Source organism: Leopardus geoffroyi, chromosome D1 (genome assembly GCF_018350155.1).
Source record: "Leopardus geoffroyi isolate Oge1 chromosome D1, O.geoffroyi_Oge1_pat1.0, whole genome shotgun sequence".
Classification (NCBI taxonomy): domain Eukaryota; kingdom Metazoa; phylum Chordata; class Mammalia; order Carnivora; family Felidae; genus Leopardus; species Leopardus geoffroyi.
The window spans coordinates 26,177,354-26,196,580 of NC_059329.1; the positions used below are offsets into that span (position 1 = coordinate 26,177,354).

The 19,227-nt window shown below is 43.3% G+C and overlaps 1 protein-coding gene across 1 annotated transcript in view; it reads left to right on the forward strand.

The window, feature by feature from the left end:
- Nucleotides 1-1,143: 1,143 nt before the first annotated feature.
- Nucleotides 1,144-19,227, forward strand: part of BARX2 (BARX homeobox 2) — a 76,562-nt gene continuing 58,478 nt past the window's right edge. Inside the window, exon 1 of the mRNA XM_045483464.1 lies at nt 1,144-1,702. Within this exon, the coding sequence (XP_045339420.1) occupies nt 1,516-1,702 (187 nt within the window). The 5' untranslated portion in view covers nt 1,144-1,515. The remainder of the gene's footprint in view (nt 1,703-19,227) is intronic.

Here is a 19,227-nt window from a genome sequence, read left to right on the forward strand (position 1 = left end):
CGCGTCCGCTTGCTTCCGCGGCGACTCGGACTCCTAGGCGAGCAGCTCCGCAGCGAGCCCGCCGCGACTCCGGGCCGCTTGCAGGTTCCGAGCGGGATGTCCCCAGCCCCAAACTCGGTCTGGGAGAAGGCCGTCCGCGTCTGTCATTCGACATCTCCCTCTCGTGCATTTTCCTTCTGGCCCCACGCACACCAGTTCGGAGACAAAATCGTGGGAAACCGGTGCCAGCGGGCGGTTTCGGCCGGCCGCCGAGCGGGGTGCTAGGACGCAGGCAGCGGGAGCCGTCCCGGGCGCGGAGACCGGGCAGGGCCCCCCTCGCCCACCAATTCCAATAGAACGCATAAGTTCCTACAGATATTGATTGGTTGGAACAGACTCGGAGGTTAGGAGCCCAGCAGGAAGAAGGCAAGCCCCCCAGTAAGCACGTGTCCTCGCGGCTCTCCGAACCCTCAGCGTCTCGAGGGAACCGGGAACCGAAGCCGCGCGGCCGGGAGCGGCCGGCGATGGGCCGCCGCGAGTGGGGCTGACGGCACGAGGGCCCGCAGGCACCGCGGGATCGTGCTGCGCTGGCTCTTCCGGCGGCGAAAACGGTTTAAAACCTTTTGCTAAAACTTAAAAAAAACAAAACAAAACAAAAACGCACGCCTTTGGGGGATTACTTTTTATTTTTACAATTCATTATTGGGATAACGGTCAGGGCAAGGGTCATTTACGGTTTGGGATCTCGTGGGGGGCGGTCAGGTTTGCGACTCCGCTGGGGGCAAGCGCGTGGAGGGAACTCGAGGGAGCGCCGAGGGTCCTTGGGAAACGGGGTAGAAGGACCCGCGGGTCGTCGGGGCGCCGGCCCTGGGGCCCGCAGCCTCGGGAGCCTCAGCAAGGACTCGACTTCTTCCTAGCGGGAGAACTAGGCGCGCCTGCCCGCCCCCCGCCCCGGGTGGCGGGTGGAGAGTACCGGACCTCCAAGGGGGTGCGCGGGGTCGCGTCCGGGAGGAGCGGCCGAGGCCCGGCCCGCGGGCGGGGGCGGCGCGCGCTCCCCGCACGGCGCGCACACCCGCGCGCGCACCCTCGGCACACACACCTGGAGCTCGTCCCAGGAGGGGGGCGGGGTGGAGAGCCAAAGCGAGTGTCTTAAAATAGAGAGGCTGGCAGAGGAGCGCGAGACGCCGCGAGGCGGGAGGAGGCGAGCGAGAGAGGCGGGCTCGAGGCGTGCAGGTCCGCGGCCGGCTCGCACGGGCGGACTGGGTGGGGTGGGCGCCGACGCCCCTCGGCGGCCGGCCCTCGGCGCGGCTCCGCACCAGGCCCCGCAGGAAGCGCGCGCTGATTGACAGCTGCGCTGTCCCAAAAAGGCTCGGCCAAGATGCTGATCTAGACGCGCGGCCGGCGCGCCCGGTGCCCGCTCCCCTCCGCGCGCCTCCCGAGCCCGCCGCCTCCCGGCGGCCGAGGAGCCGGGCTGAGGTCCCCGCCGGCGCGCCAGCCCCCGCGGCCCCGGCCGGCCGGCGCTCTCCCCGGCTCACCATGCACTGCCACGCGGAGCTGAGGCTGAGCTCGCCCGGCCAACTCAAAGCAGCCAGGCGGCGCTACAAGACTTTCATGATCGACGAGATCCTTTCCAAGGAGACCTGCGACTACTTTGAGAAACTTTCCCTCTACTCCGTGTGCCCGTCGCTGGTCGTGCGACCCAAGCCCCTGCATTCCTGTACCGGTAAGACGCGCCGCCGCAGAGCGGGGGTGGTGGTGGTTAGTGGGGTGCGGTAGCTTTCGCGCCGTTGTCGGGAGCTTTCCCGCCTTCGACCTCCCGCAGGAGGGCGAAAGGAAGGGTCGCGGGGATTCTTGTGTTGTGCGCCGGCCCGGGGTGGGGGGCTAGACTAGGCAGCGGCGGGCATCGCACAGGCGTCCGCGACCTGGGAAGGGCCGGACAAGGTGTCGATCTCGAGCTTGGAAGTGGAGTGGAGGTAGCGGCCCCCTAGGAGCGGCCGCTACTGCAGCGCGGGCGATCCTGCTCGCGGGAGAAGAGCTACCCCCTTCCCAGCGCCGCTGTGGTTTTCGGCCGGAAAGTTCAAACACTTTGACCCGGTTCAACGCCTGAATCGTTGTTTCAGGACGTGGTGTTGCGGCTCCCCTCGAGTTAACTTGTCCAATCTCCTCTTGTCTCCCCTGGGAGTTTTACAAGTTAATCAGTGTCCTGAGGTTCTCCACAAGATCCAGAAATCCTTGAACTTCACTTAAAAGGATCTCCCTCTGTGGCGGTAGTTCTGGAAGACGTCGCGTTGTGGTGCATGCAAGCTGAGGAGGTCACCTCTTTTTGTTTTAAGGGACTAAGAAAACAACAGGCATAACAATAAAAACATTCTTCACGTCTGGTTTCCTCTATCCACAAGACCTAACTCAGGCCAATAGGAAAGATAACATTTAATAAATACATTGAAAAAGTCGTAGGTTTGTGTGGAAAGTAAGTGCAAAGGCATTTTTAAAGCTTTGAGTGCATTAAGAGAAGCTCCAAGTTTCAAAGTGCACCCTTGCATTCAAAGGATTTAGGCTATCGAAAAGCAGGCATAGAAAAAAAAGTTGAAGCAACTTTTATAAAAAAAATAAGTTATCAGCTGTGGTTTCAACTGAAGGTAAACATTTAGTATTTCCCAACGAAAAGGAACTTTGAGTTTATGTTTGTGGCATGGGTGCCATGAAATAATTTAGTTATATTGAAAAAGTAAAGCAAAGAGCTAGCAGTGTTTTTAAAAGACTTTTTTTTTTTTTTTTTTTTTTTTTTTTTTTAACTTTCAGGCCTGAAGCTTCTAGTACATAGTTCTTGGAATCCTTGGTTTCTTGGATTGTCCCAAATACATACAGCAAAGTTATTTCAAAACCAAGTTGTTCCTACATGTATTTGGTTCTAAGATGAATACTATATTCAGTTATACCTTCGTAAAATAAATTTTATCTGTAAGGTGGGATTAGGCCTGATAGGCCATCACAAGACTTGCAATCCCGAATTTTAAGAACCAAGAAGTATATGAGACAAGAAACAACTAAGACACTTTAGGAACGAGGTAGATATCCTTGATGTGTATATTTTTACATTTATGTGTCTGCCATGTGCAAACCCTCGAATGAATAGACTACATATATATTGGGTAGGGGAGGTAGGCTGAATCTTGTAATGAGCATAAATTATCATGTGCTATAATAACTCAGACACCTTTGAGGAAAAATAAGATTTAATCACAAATTTCAATGCACCCTGCTAAGACATTGCCCTCCTGCAGGACCCTAGGACAAAACAGAACAAATCTGAACACCTAGGTGTGACGCAGGGCCGGCACAATTTTTAGCGACTTTCTGCTGTGTGTTGTCCTGAAGGCAGTTTTCCTGGCTTTTAGCAGTCACAGAATTGGATCATAGTAATAACATGCTAAAAAAAAAAAAAAAAAAAAAAAAAAAAAAAAAAAAAAAAAAAAAAGAATAAATTGCTCAGAAAACAGAGGTCCAGTCATTAATACGGGCTGAGTAAGTTCTGTATTTCACTAAACCTTGTATGGGAAATCAGTCGGAAGGAAGTAAATTGATTCATATGTAGTTTTGAGACTGTTAAGGGTGAATTGTACATATATCACGAGCTGAAAGTTTTGCTTAGCCTTGTGCTTTTGAAGTTCATTGATGGTTCGTATGAAAGGGTGGTTGTTGGTAATGGTTTTCTTGCCCTGTCATTTCAGTGTTTACTTTCTTTAGATTGTTCTTTTGAAAAGGTCATGATTTTGCTCTCATTGAGATTTAAAATATAGAAACTGGGATTTGCCAGTGGAATTAAGCCCATAAAAACTGGCTACAATAGTCCATACTTTCGGATCATAAGCCTTTAGTGGGTTTACAATTACAGTTAAAGCCTTACGTGTATTAGATCATGGGAATCCCATTAGTGACTTCTCAAGGGTTTTGCAAATACCACACTTTCAAAGCATTTTTGTTGTTTTTAACAGTTATGTTCAAGATCAAAAATCTTAGACTGAATAAACTTAATCTTTTTTTATTAATTAAAAAACTGGCAATAAGTTGCTGGCATTCATCATACAACTATATATGTAAATATACATTTGCTGGATAAAGATAATTATTTAGCACTTTTCGTAGAACTGATGTATAAAAAGTTCAAATCAAGTGAAAGGCACAAATTGGAATTAAAATTACTGAACTTTCTCATCGTTTGGTTTGCTGTTCTTAAGATTTAAATAACTACCAGAAGTGAACCTTGCCTGGTAAAATAATGAAGTAAGAATAAAAAAAGTTACCACCCTGCACAATAAGTATATAAAATTGGGGTGGAACAAAAGCCACAGCATTTAAAAAGCCTCTACATAATTAAGTAGTCCTTGTTGTTTAGATTTAGTAATCCAGATGCCAATTTATGGTACTGAATCTCCTCAGGCAGAGGAACATGTATTCAAGTAAACTGAGAAATGGAAACATTTTTCATCAGGCAGATCATCACCTGACAGTCATTTATTATTAGACACTCTAACCTTGATGGAATACTCACCTCCAAAAAAATTGTTGTTTGTTTTAACAGGCCCTTTCTTATTACAAATGCAGTAATTTTAGGCTTAGGAGGCTGTCTCTAAATTTACTGAAGTTTCCCAAGAGATGTTCTACATCACAAAATAGGCAGGGAGGACGGGAATCCTATCCTTTGAGGCCAAGCTAAAGGAACATTTGTCATTAAATTTAAAATAAAATTAAACAAAAAGAAAAAACCAACTAAGCCCAAAGAGAGCCTCCATTTGAAAAAAAAAAAAAAAAAAAAAAAAAAAAAGTTTGTTATTCAGACCATCTATGAGGGGTGAAATGTTTGGAATTTATTTAGTGTGTAACGTGTTTTGTTTGTTTTGTTTTGTTTTGTTTAAATCTGGTAACAGCAATCCCCAATTAGAATGGGAATATACTGCCGTTTAGAAATCCGTTAACATTCTCTCATACGTGTGAGAACATTGACAGATTAAAAACCAAAACTGAGGTGCAGTTGAGGATGTCATAAATACTATTAACTCTTGAGTACATTATTTCACCTTTTTGGTTGTGATTAACGTTTCTTGGGGGGAAGAGTAGCTTGGAGAAATCTGGTTCCTCAGGCTGGAATCCATTGCAAAGATACTGGCAGAGTCGTTTTTGAAGGCTCTCTCTTTCAGTTTGACCTTTAGAAACAGGCGGTTTCTAAATTTGAGGATTGTTTGGAAACGATGAATAGCCTGCTTCACAAAAACAAGGATACAGTTTATCCTACGGGTTTTCATGGGGATGCCGAGAAACCAACCTACTGTGCTAATTACTTAGAGTTTTATTATAATTACTTATACTTATAACCTAGAATTGCCCTAGACTTGCACATGCACATTTTGGGGGAAAGGTGAATTGTAGATATTTGGGACATTTTCAGCCTGTGACCAGCACAGGGCTTTTTAAAATAATCCACCAAAACCTATAGGCTAATTCCTTTCTCCTTCTCCGGTGGAATGGTTCTGTTGGATTTCCCGGTGACCTTCGGTGGCCAGTCGTGTCGAGCTGACTGTTGCGGTTACAGAGCTGGAAGGGATCGCAGAGGTCACAGTTAGAATCTAATCTAATCCCCCAGTTAGAATATAGTTTTTTTTTGTGAAGTGCTGGGGTCACATCAGTGCTTAGACACTTTCAGTCCACACTGGGCACTGCTGCCCTTCTCGTTAGGGGACTCAGAAATCGAGAAGACTTTTCCAATTTGGTTACACACCCGGGATAAATCCGTGTACTCACACCCAAGGGACAGTCAACCAGCCAATTAACAGGGGCATTTGGGGAAGGGTGTTTATCTTAAGAGATGGCATTGAGAACATTTTATCCTTTGGTGGGTCCAAGAGAAACAAGTTCTTTCGGGTGGTGTCCTTGGGTTCATTTTGATCACAAAGATTGGGTGTCATCCCAATGAAAAATGAAATGAGGTGGGGACATGTGTAATGACTTCTTTGGGAGTTGGACAGCCAGCTATTGCTTTGTGGAGTTGGCTCCCATGATTCCCCAAATCTCAGCTTGGTCTGTTAGTCTAAGACCAAAACCCACAGGATCTTGGGAACCTGAGCATTGAGGACTGAAATGTTAATGGAAAAATGTAAACTGGGGTTTGGGAGAATGATCATTATCACCAAGCATTTGCATTTCTGCCAGAGGCAAATAGGCTTTTATTAGCAATTACTTATAACTGCTTCTCCTGTTCCCATTCTAAGGGTAAATAAAATGAGGGGTGCACAGGATATAGGACTCATCCAGGGTCAGAATATATTTGGAGCTGCGCTCTTCTGGGATCCTCAGCTGTTGTCTCATTTACTTCTTAAATTTTGTAACTCCTTTGTTAAACAGGGAGGCTCAGGGGACCCTTCGGAGTCAGTTTGAACTAGTGAATAGAGTTTATTAGCAGCTTCTTCTCCGGTTCTGATTTTCCTAATAACCCATGGGAGAATGTATAGTTCACATCTTAAAATGCCTCTCCAAATGTCTACAGTCTTTTGTATCATTTAATTTAATAATTTCATTCTACAGATATTTATACTTGCTTGGTGATGGCACTGTTATTGAGTCCTTGTGTTTAAGTTTATTGTAAATCTTGACTCACAGTTGGGATACTTTAAACATTCCTCTAAACTACCTGTAGACCCACTACTGAGCCCTTCTTTGTTCTTCTCTAGAACATATGATGGGCAGTTTGGAATTGGGATAGGGGAACATTATGACAATTTAATATTTTTGCTTACCATGTAGAATTTTGTCTTTGAACTCCACCTAAAGGGTGTTATCACCAACCGAACTATCATATTAATCCCGTTAAATACAACCAAAATGAAATGGTGTAGACGGTAACTCCTTAATGAAGCCAGTCTGCTCAAGTTCTTGTTGGTTGTACCTCTCTCGATTAAAACTGCATTTGGATACAAGCGTGGACTGCATAAAGTTGCTAGTTTTATTTAACCTACCTAGGGAATCTAAGTGAAAAGATTGTTAGCTTGAATGTATCTATCCCAAGAATCTATAGGCAAGCAGTAAGGATTATAAAAGCTTGTTTAAATTGTAAGGAGAGATTAAAATGAAAAAAAAAAAGAAAAGGGAAGGAGTAGGGAAAAAGTAAAAGAGCGGGTTTCCCTAGAACTCCTGACGCTTCTCCATTCAGCCTTGCACGAAGCCCCTGTCCTTCAGCATGACCTCCCCCCACCCCCCAGCAGAACTCATGGGGCTTCTGAGATACCTGTCGGTGCACGGATAGTAAATGGCTAAAGTTGATTTTGCTTCCATACGTGCCGGACCCCTTAAAACGAGCCACCTGGAGTCTGGGCCCTGCCCAGCATTCAGCATTCACTGAGGGGAGACTGAAAAAATGTTAAGCCAAAAGCATTTTTAGGTGTCATTTGCATGTTGTTTTGCAGTCTGGGAGGAACAGAGATGAAAAGCTTAGGTAGGCCATGCGATCTGAGTCTCCCTCATCTGTACTAATCCTGTGAACTTTGGTGGGTGTCCCAGAACCTGCCCTGCCAGCGTGCTGGCTGCGTGAATCCAGCTCCAAATTGAAGTTAACCCAGGGCCTGTGGCCGAACCCACTGATGAACTTTTCAGTGGAATGTGGGACCAGAGGATTGGAACAGAGGGGCTGTAGGGATTGGGTTGAGATGTACAGATTTAAACCTCCTTTGACATCGTTCTTTGGGGAATGCTGGTTTACACCGCGGCTCGTGGAGCTGGTGCTTTCAGTGTGGTACCAGAGATGAACCCCACGTTCACAGCTGGATCAGCCTCTTCACCGAGGGCTGCCCAGAGCCTACGGGTGTTCCGAACTGTCAGGAACCACGCCTGTAAGTGGCCCACTTCCCTCGGAAGCAGCATGACAAAGTGGGAAAAAGAGAGGGACTGTGGCTATTCGGGTGAAGGCCCTTGACGCATGTGACAAGCCCTTCTCGGCTGCCTCTCTGGTGCCTGTCTCTGCGTTAGCTGCCTGTGAGATTGGAGTGGTTATTTCTTCCTCTACAGCACAGTTGACGGGATTAAAATTGACATCAGAATGTATTAATAATGGGGTTCAATTCAGAACCTTGTATAAACTTGGTGATATTAACAAAACAAACGGTTCCAGAATGAGAAGTTTTTGTTTGTTTGTTTGTTTGTTTTTAACCAGAAAACCTTTGCAAACTCTCAGGATTTAATTTATGTTTATTGCAGCTTAATAGCAGTTAGAAAAAAAAAAAGTCTTGTGAAAATGAATGCTCTAAATAAAAACACAGTTAATTTTCCATTACAGTGTCTAATTACTCATCATCACCAGGGCATTTTTATATGGCAATTTAACTTCTCGAAAGTGGAAACTTGGCATATGTTTAAGGAAGAAAGCAGTGCTCCTAGATAGGTATCAGAAGATGGTCTAATTATGTTTGGGCTAGAGTTGACTCTTACACATGACTGCCCTGGAGGAGATGCGGGGGGGCGGGGGCGGGGGGGGGGGGGGTAGAGGGCCTCACTTTAGTCGCAAAAAGAAAGTCTCTGGTTTCTTTAGTGCCAGTTGAAACTGAATACGGAGGGAGATAATTCTGAACGTTAGATGATGTGCAAGTACATCTGAAAAGGGACCCTGCCAGTCACCAGCTGAAGCTGATGTCAGGACTACTTGATAGGCCTGGAGAACAGCTATATATGCTTTCTGACTCCACTGGCAGAGTTCATAAAGATGAACATGGCCTTTCTCCAAGGAAAGGTCAAGATACGACTGAATAGAAGCCAATCTGGGAGGATCTCACCATGAAACTAAATACATTAAGAGTTCAAGCAGACAGGCTTACGTGATTCCTTTTTACTGCATCCTTCTAGCTTACCAACACGTCCTTAGCAGCATGTTCCTTTCGATATTGGGGATGGATAAACATTTTCACAATGTGCATTGAAAAGGATTGCCTGCCACCTTGGCGATGTCAGTGTCACTATTTAAAAAAACAACAACAACAAAAACCCTTAGGTGCGATCAGTGATATGATGATGGTCCTTTGGCTTTTCTTAGTCAAGGATTGCTTATGAAGTGTGGGAAAATGGAATGGTCTTGGGCTTGGTGCAGTCTCATGAAGTCGTGGCTGTATTTCCACCCCAGGAATACCCGGCGAGTTCCTGATACTGATGAACCTGCCAGCCTCCACCACCCACTTCCCTCTCCTCAGAGTTCTTTTCATTCTGTAACATAACCTTTGTTGAAATTCAAGATTATGGTCATTTCACAGACCGGAGCACAGCCGCTTGTAGACTGAAGGAAGTTCAAGGTAGATGTTTAGTTTAAGCAATATCTATAGGAAGCGACTTTGTACATTTAACTCATGGTAACTTACAAAGAACAGAGTCCTTGTTTTATCTCTTCTGTGGTGGGGAAATAGCTTGGGCACAGAGAGTTGCCCGGGCTTCTCTTCCTGAATCCTGCTTTATTTATCCCAAAGGCAGCTATAAACTTGAGATATGTTAGAAATACACTGAACCTTCTTATTCACATTCATAACAGTCATAGAAAGAGTGACTGGTTTTTTTGAGTGCCTAACGTGTAATAAGCGTGGGACTGAGTGTTCTACGATCAGCTTCAGATCATCTCTAAGAGGTAGGTGTTACTATTACCACTTTACCAATGGAAAGCCGAGAAGTAATTTTCCCAAAGTCACAGGACACAGAAAGATCTCTTACAAAGCAATGAGAAAAAGGGCAGGTAGAAAAATTCGCCGTTCATAGAAATGAGTATCCAGATGGTAAAGATGAAAGGATGTTCTGCCTCACTGTTAATCAGGAGAACACACATTAAAATGAGATACCATTTCACACCCATCAGATAGGTGGAAATCAAAGAATCTGACTCTATTGATCGATGACAGCGATAGACATTCTCATACACTGGTGGTGGTGGGAATGTTTTTTTGGTACGATTCCTTCGGAGAGCAGTGTAGCAATACCCGTAAAGCTACAGATACACATGTACCTTCCAGCCCCCGCACCCCCTCTGGGCTGATGCCTTGTATGTGTGCAGAGGGACACCTGTTTAAGACTGGTCATTTTTGTGTTGTTTGTGATAGTGACAAATCTAAATCAAACTGCCCTTCAGAAGGAAAAAGGATAAAAGTACATGTGCTCCCTTTAAGCAGTGAAATTCTGTACAACGAAAATGAATGGACCAGATCTATTTGTATGAATATGGATAAGTTTTAGAAATACAGTGTTGAGAAAAAAACAAATTGTAGATTGATACCTACAGCCTGATACCATTTATATGCTGCTTGAAAACATGCAGACTGATACATATTGTTGAGGGAGGCAAAGGTATGGGATTAGGAAGGCGACCCACAGGTTTTTATTGTCCTATGTCATAGTTTATTAAGGAAAAGAAAAGGCCTAATGTAAAATATGGCCAAACATCGAGATTTAACAAAGCTTGGTCGTGGGTATACAGATGTTCATTACATTATTCTTTTCTGTGTGTTTGAAATTTTTCGTAGTATAAACATTGAAAAATGATAGTATGGGAGACCCTAGATGTCCATGAAACTCTTAATCTTGTGGACCTTTTGATGGCTTTCTTAATAGCTTTTCTGCCCTGAAACAGGGGAAGCTTTTAAATGCAGACCTTGTTGTACGCAATCTCACAGTGGGGAAATAAAAACACTTTATAATTAGATACATGTGTACAACTCTCACTAAAACAACCACTGTAGCTTCTGTAATTGGCTTTTGGATCTCACTTAACCTCCCCTGGCTGGATGGGGGCACTATTATCACCAGGATAGCTGCCGTTTCCCCAAGTAATACTTTGGCATATGAGTAAACGCTCTCTGAGCTGGGCACTCGGACTAGGAGGTGATTGCTCCAAGAAGTGTTTGTTTTAAATATACATCCATAATCATGCAAGCAAGAGTCATTAGGTTTTTTTTTTCTCTTCTTAGTGATGTTTAAATTAACAATAACTTTTTTTTTTTTTTTTGCATCTTGCATTTGTATGTATTTGCTGATATGATATACCACCCTTGGCTTTTGAGCAAGGTTTGTCCATTGCTAGTGACAATTTAACTTTAAAAAAATTGTCTGGGGATAGCTGTGAATACCAAAGAATCTAAATTAAAATGTAGCTTATTAGAGGGAAGAATGATGTTGGTATTGCCATATGAAATGACCGAGTGCTCCTTATATTTTGGAGCTGTGATTTTATTTTTTATTTTTATTTTTTAAAGTTTATTTATTTATTTGGACAGAGAGAGAGAGAGAGCAAGTGAGCATGGGGAGGGGCAGATAAAGAGGGGAGACAGAGAATCCTAAGCAGACCCTGCACTGTCAGCACAGAGCCCAATGTGAGGCTCGAACCCATGCACCATGAGATCATGACCTGAGCCGAAATCAAGAGCTGGACGCCCAGCCAACTGAACCACCCAAGCACCCTGGACCCATGATTTGATTTTAAAACTTTGATATGTGGTATCAAGGCTTGTTAAGAAGGGATGAGAACTGTTACCATGGAAATCACATAGATAGCTGTGTGTTAGGAATAATAAATGGCCATCCTGTGGTTTGGAGAAGTTAACCTAGACCATATTACTCTACAGTGACAACTGTGGTGGCACGTGCTTTGCTCAGCCTGTCTTAACGTCCAAGACGTTTTTTCTTTTCTCTGCAAAGTAGTTCCAATTTAGAAATACTGCTGTTAAGATATTTGACAAAAATGTGGCCTTTGGGGGCTTTATCTCTCTGCATCCCTCAAAGGGAAAATATTCTTCAGTGCGGCCCAAACAGGAGTTGGCCAACGCGTTTCCCCTTCTTAGACCACCCCTCTCTGCCTCAGTACAGATGACTCTTGAACAACAGGGGTTTGAACTGCACAGGTCCGCTTGCACATGGATTTTTTTTTATATATAAATACAGTACAGCCCTGTGGATGTATTTTTTCTTATGATCTTCTTAATAACATTTTCCTTCCCCCAGCTTCCTTGATTGTAGGAATACAGTACCTAATACACATAACATGTAAGATATGTGTTAACTGCTTAGGTTGTGGGTAAGGCTCTTAGTAATTAAGTTTTGGGGAGAATCAGAAGTTAGATGGTGATTTTCAGGCACACTGCAAACTCTGTCTTGTCCAAGAGTCAACTGTACATACAGAGAAGCAAAGAAATCTAAGTACTGTAGGGCCCACATCCCACCCGGACGATCTGTAGGCAGTGCCACAGGGCTTTCTTTGGTGCTCAGCAGTGCAGCCACGGTCAGCAGCAGGAATTAATGACCACATCTAGAGGATTGTGGCCAAATTGGACATGACTGAAGGGACGGTGGATCTGTCAGATTTGTTGTCCATGAACAGACTTCCACGAGTTGCAGGAACAAGTTCTGCAATTTATCTTAACCTATGTAGGCACTTGCAGTGGCCAGAGTAGATCAGACGGGCTGAAATTTTCACCATGTCTTACTCAGTCAACCTTCTGGATCTTTTCAGTGAAATCTTACTCCTTGTAAAATGGACCAGCTGGGCTGGAGGCAGTGAATGGAGAAAACATTATCAAGAAAAAGTTCCAGAGAGCTGCCGCAGGATGCTCTAAGTAGGATAAAATGCAGAAGGACCTGTTCTTGCCACCCGTGGAAGTCTGTTTGTTGGCAACAAATCCACCAGGTCCACCTTGGATCTTCTGTTTGGAACTCCTTGGGAAAAGACAGGCAAGGATTTAGAATATTTATGGTTACTTTTCAGCAAGTTTCACTGAGAGAGAGAGGTAGGAATCCTCCCAGTTCCAATCCAGCTTCCTTTTCTTCTCATGACTGAACATTTTACTGAAATAATTGGTAAGTCGCCCCAGAGGACATTGTTTTGGAGGACGTTGTTAATTGTGTTATCCCTGGATATCATGGCAACTCATTATTGCTCTTAGCACGTTAGACAGCTGTGTGTTCTGGAAGCATGTTTTCAATCAGTTTAGAGTACAGCATAGAGGAGCATTCTGTGGGAGCTCCGGTTTTGTTTTTTTTCAAACTGGGACATTGAGCCTTGGAAGTTAGAACAATTAGCTGCATAAGCAGAGTGTTTCACTTGTCAGGTAACTGCAAAGTTGAAATAGAAATAATTATAAATGGTAACCGCGTGGCAGACACATTCCTGCATTGAGGCCTTTACCTTAAAGGGAGACCCTCTCTGTAATAGTTGTGATCACTGCTTTTCCAGTGAGACAGATGAGACACAGGGACACTAAGAAATAGATAGTAACAAGGTCACATGAGTAAGTGGCAGAGTTGAGATTGGAACTCAGGTCTGTTTCTTTCAGTACAAAGCTCCGTACTGTATATAATCATATGAAAATGTGTAAATTAGAAGTCACATTTGTCCCTTTCCATGGAGTCCATAGAAAGTCTGTACTTTATATAAAGCAAGGCCCAATGAATGTGAAGGAGTTTACTTTGAACGTGGTAACTCCTTTACACATATTGCCAATCATTTAGTGTGTGCCCTCCAGTCTTTCCTTTCCTGTGATTATTTGGGTCTCTGAATGATTCTAGACAAATTCTAAGAAGCCATAAGGTCTTTGGAGTGAGATTGTGGACCTACTGCCTTCTGGCTGTGTGATTCTGAACACATCTCCTTGCCCCTGGATACTAGTGTCCTTCTCAGTATGACATTGCCAAGGCTTCTTTCCTTAAGGTGTTTCCATGAGCTATGATTCTTTGAATAAAGCTTTTCTGTGGGGGTCAAAGGTGGAATTCCTATTCATTCATTCATTCATTCTTGTGACCCAGAGAGAAAGAATATGTATGCTTAACCACTAAATGCCAGTCGACTGCCTTGTGAGTTAAGACTTGGAATATTTTTCATGAAATATTCACTATTAAGTTTAGTGGGGAAAAAAAATCTGGCTATTGGTTTGGCATCACTTTAAAAAGAATAAGAGACTAATTTTTTTCACATTATATCTAATTGGGCTGGGGTAGGTTCTGGGAAACTCTGTTTTCAAAAAGAGATTGTAATGATTTTAGTGAAATGTCAAGTTTGGGAGCCATTGTAGTGTAGATACCAGCTTAAAGGTGAGATTGATATAATTTGTACCCTATGACTCAAATATAGGAAGCCGGTTTAATGGAATGATTCTTGTGGATGGATTTTGAGTCAGATGGCACTGTTTGACCTTAGGCAAGTTATTTAAACTCTCTGACTCTCAATTTCTTCATCTATAATGGAAAGATAATATTAACTGCCTAATAGGGTTAGTCATGTAGGTTAAATGAGATAATGCATATAAAGCTTTTAGCATAGTTCCTGGAGCGTAAGTGCTCAGTAATTGATAGCTTCGATTAAAAACAATAATCTTATAATCATAACCATGTCTTGGTTGTCTGAAGCACAGTCCTTTAGAGAAAGATCACTATCCTTGATGAATTAAACTCACGAAAAATGAAATATCCTTAAAAAAACCACTTCACTCTAGGGCATTCTTGTGAATTATGTCATTTCACTAACTGCCTTTTGAGGCCTCTTGCATCCTGGGTGGTCTGGGAGCCAAGTTCAGGTCTTTATGAATAGACATGTTTGATTCCCTCACCTTTATGTTTTATGATATAAATTCAGAATTTTGTAAATTCCTAAATGAGTGGCACAAACAGGTCAACATGACATCGTCACAAACTGTGCTTTGTTATGTCATTTTTTACAAGAGTTGCTCAGGATTAATTACCTGTAGGAAACGTTTCATCATACAGCTGTGTATCTCAAGAACTGTTTTAGAAAAGTGGCAGAATTTCTCAAGTTTAAATGCTTTTCTTCTTTAAAGAGTACAGTTAGGGATAGTCTTATACAAGAGAATATGAATATTCTTCTCTTATTTCAGAGTACTGAGAGAGAAAAATAATTCAGTTGTGACCTTTTTTGAGGTGATGTGGGAAAAGGTAGGTTGGGAGACAGTCATTGTCCTAGTATATTGGTCTGTGATTCACAGGGAGTTCCAAATAAAGCCCCTGTTCTACAGCTTTTAAATTGGTAGAGGGGCTAGTTGAAGATTGCATTCTGAATGGTAATGGTGACTGTTGTGTGGATGGCATTGTGTGGACAAGGGTTTTACCTGGACTTCTCCTGGAATTGTGTTTCTCAGCTAGCCACTGGTATCTTAGGAGATAAGTAACTGCTAATGAAATACTTTAATCAGTGAATCCCCTCCATAGTGTGAGAAAAATTCTCTTGATGAGGAGTTCTCGCCTTCCATGGTATGAAGGAAGCCCCAGTGAACAAGGTGGTACCTCTCTCCACCCATTTATCACGCTGATTCCTACAAACAGTGTCTAATGACATCATTCAGTTTCAGTGGTGGGTTGGGGGCCAAGTGGAAGCAGGTGAAATAGAATGAGTTGATATGTCATTAAGGCCACCATGGAGAGGTAGTGATTGGCATAGAGAAGACTCAGCTGGTTCCCTAATTTCCTCAGAACCAATGTTGAAATAGGACTCAGTTGGAGATAGAGATTTTTGGCAGCTTGTTGAGAATTTTCTGGTAAAGCCATGAATTCAGAAAAGCAGTGTGTACATATGTCTATTACAGTAGTAGGGGCATAGGCAGAAATGGGTTGGGGATGAGAAGGAATGTTGGCAAGTGGAGAAAGGAAGAGTCGGGGGTCAGGAAACGGGTTATACTACTGAAGACTGAAGCATGGGTCCTTAGATGCGTGCTCAGCATGTATTGTCCCCAGCAGGAAAACAGATTTAAAAATGAGAATGGAATATGTCATTTTGGAAATTGCCCTGTGAGTACGTGCTTATTACCAGAGGCGTTCCTCATCACTGACAGCCATTGATGGCTTCTGATCGGGCAGTGGCCCGCCCAGCCACTCATGTTGCCTAATTATCATGTATAGTAAGGATGCATTAAAGAATTTCATCATCCTGGGTCACAAAACGATCATTATTATTACATGATAATACAGTATGCATGCAGTGCCAGGCAGGAAATCGCACGTACTTGATATAAAGAGGCCGTGTGGGAGCAGAGTTCAAAGTGGAAATCCTGTCAGAAAACCTTTCTTGGGCCCTTCACTGCCTCAGTTTCTGCTATTGATAAAGCAGACCTACTCCCCCATGTGTTGGGGAAGAGTGATAGATTAAGGACTACTAATTTAATGCTTTGCAAAGATAAAGGTGTGGTGAACATGCACAGACTTCATGCAAGATTAGCCACGTAGTCTCAGGGTAGTAACGTACATGATTACTGTGTTTCTCTAGACCGCTAGGCCAAAGGCGAGCCAAATTTGGCCGGCCACCTGTTTTCCTACTGCTATGAGCTCAGCATGGTTTTTACAGTTGTAAATGGAAGAAGAGAAATCAAAAGAAGAAGACTTATTTTGTGACATGTGGAAATTACCTGAAGTCCCAATACCTCTGTCCATAAAGTTAGATTGGAGCAAAGCCACGCCCACTTGTTTCCATACTGTGTTGGGTGGGCTTTAATACTTCAACAGCAGAAGGAAGCAGTTTCAACAGAGACACTATGGCCCACAAAACCCAAACTATTTACTGTCTGGCCCTTTACAGGAAAAGTTTGCAGACCCTTGAACTAGACTACTGGAAGTAGGGTTCCTCTGTTGTGTAATAATGGTTATTACTGATCCACAACATGTGATGTCATCTTAGTTATTCCAGGCCACAAAATACCTCCTTTGATTCATCACAGACCAGGGTTCTGTTGTCATCCTGTGATGTGTGAACGGCCTTGGAGGTGGGAGTTTACTGGGAAATTTTGCAGGGACGCTTTTAAATTGAGACAAGGCTCTTGGAACTAGGGTTGAGTTTCTGACCCTTTCTAGAAATAACGCAAGATTTTTCTGCACCAAGAGAGGGGTTAACAATATTTACAATAAAGTAGTCAGGATTCAGTTGAATTCTGGGGACTTTTCTTTGCTGTCCTAACCCTCAGTGGGTTTTCCCAAAGGAAATCTGAAGATGAAAACTTTTTAGAGTCTGGGAGTACCAAAATTACTGACATTTTTCAGCTTGAGGTTTGGGTGACATTTTCTTTATTTTCTTTATTTTTTGAAAATATTTTATTTTTGGGGCGCCTGGGTGGCGCAGTCGGTTGAGCGTCCGACTTCAGCCAGGTCACGATCTCGCGGTCCGTGAGTTTGAGCCCCGCGTCGGGCTCTGGGCTGATGGCTCAGAGCCTGGAGCCTGTTTCCGATTCTGTGTCTCCCTCTCTCTCTGCCCCTCCCCCGTTCATGCTCTGTCTCTCTCTGTCCCAAAAATAAATAAACGTTGAAAAAAAAAAAATTTAAAAAAAAAATATTTTATTTTTAAGTAATGTCTACACCCAAACATGGGACTCGAACGTACAAGTCCAAGAACAAGAGTCGCACAGCTCAGGGCACCTGGGTGGCTCAGTCTGTTAAGCGACCAACTCTTGGTTTCAGTTCAGGTCACGATCTCACAGTTTGTGAGTTTGAGCCCCTCATTAGTCTCTGTGCTAACAGTGCAGAGCCTGCTTGGGATCCTCTCTCTCCCTCTCTCTTTTCCCCTCCCCCACTCACATGCTCCCACCCGCTCACTCTGTCCCTCAAATAAATAAATAAACTTTAAAAAAAAAAAAAAAAAGTAGAAAGCTTTTCCAATAGAGCCAGCCAGGAACCCCTGGGTAAACTTTTACATACTTCTCACTTGACTTTAACTTCTTGTCTGTCCCTGGAAATAATAGCAATAATAATACAAGTTCTGCACTTACATGACCATAGCCCTCGATTGTGGTCACACATTCTGCCTTGGAAATTCACACCTTTTGGAACTTTCAATTATTCAGGGTCAGGGGGCCACCAGACCTTTCAGGAAGAACAAACTATGATTCTCTTGGTGCCTCAGTGCACTCTTATTTTGTTTTAGGCACTTGGGTTAGGATGAGGCTTCTAGTGTCTGAGGCAGCCTTTGGGCTAATGGAGCCCTTTCGGAAGTGGGAGATATGAAATAAATTTGATTCATGTTAACTTCCTACCCACTATATTTATCCAGTCACGGCGCTGAGAATCCTTCAGACATTGCTCTTACCACTAAAATGGACTTGGAAAGAGGTGTGTATACTGGAAGGTAGGTTAACTTAAGAAGAAGAAATCACCGATGTCAGTAGGCACTGTTTGACCTCAAAGAGAAGCATACACGCTACCTCTGATTTTTTTTTTCTCAAAGAGAAGGTACATGCTACCTCTGATTTTTTTTAACTCCAAATGGAGATGAACTTGATTAAGGGACAGTAATAACAATGATAAACAAAATAAATATAAACACAAAATTAAATATAACATCAAACACTTATTTAATACTATTATTTCTTGAACTTAAAAATGAGGAAACAGAGAAATAGACCTCTTCTTGGATGGGATAGTATGGCAGAGGAGAGGAAATCACATTTTAGGTGGTATAGAGATTAATTATATTGGGAGATAATCTCTGATTTCTACACTGCTAATATAGAAAGTGGGGGGAAAAGCCCTACTCAAAATATATGGGTGGAGTTGTAGAGGAGAAATCCCAACTTTGTCACAAATAGGGAACTCTGTTGCTTAATTTGGAGCTTAGACTCCTGAAGGATTTCTTATTTTTATTTATTTATTTATTTATTTATTTATTTATTTATTTAAATTAAACATTTTTTAAATGTCTATTTATTTTTGAGACAGAGACAGAGTGTGAGCAGGGGAGGGGCAGAGAGAGAGAGGGAGACACAGAATCCGAAACAGGCTCCAGGCTCTGAGCTGTCAGCACAGAGCCCGACACGGGGCTCGAACTCACGCACCGTGAGATCATGACCTGAGCCAAAGCTGGACGCCCAGCTGGCTGAGCCACCCGGGTGCACCCCCGCCCCCAAATTTCTCTTTTTGAAAAGTAGTGCTGCCTGGGTACAGAGTAGATCTGCAGCAGTATTTTAAGAAAATTTCTGATTTTCTCTTATTATAACTCATTTGATTTTCCTTACCTAGTTCTTTATTTCTAGACTATAAAACTCCCCGGAATGATTAGGATATCTTTTTCCCCGAGGAATGGTGAAGTCCTGGCTGAAGTCCTAGGGAATCCATTAGTGTCCAAATTTGCCAAGTGAGTGAAGGGTGGGCGCTGTTCAGTATTTTACCATCATGCTTTACTGCCTCAGGTACTGTTCCAGGATGGGTATAATTTAACTTACCTTATTGTTAAGATTAAAAAAATTAAATGTGAAT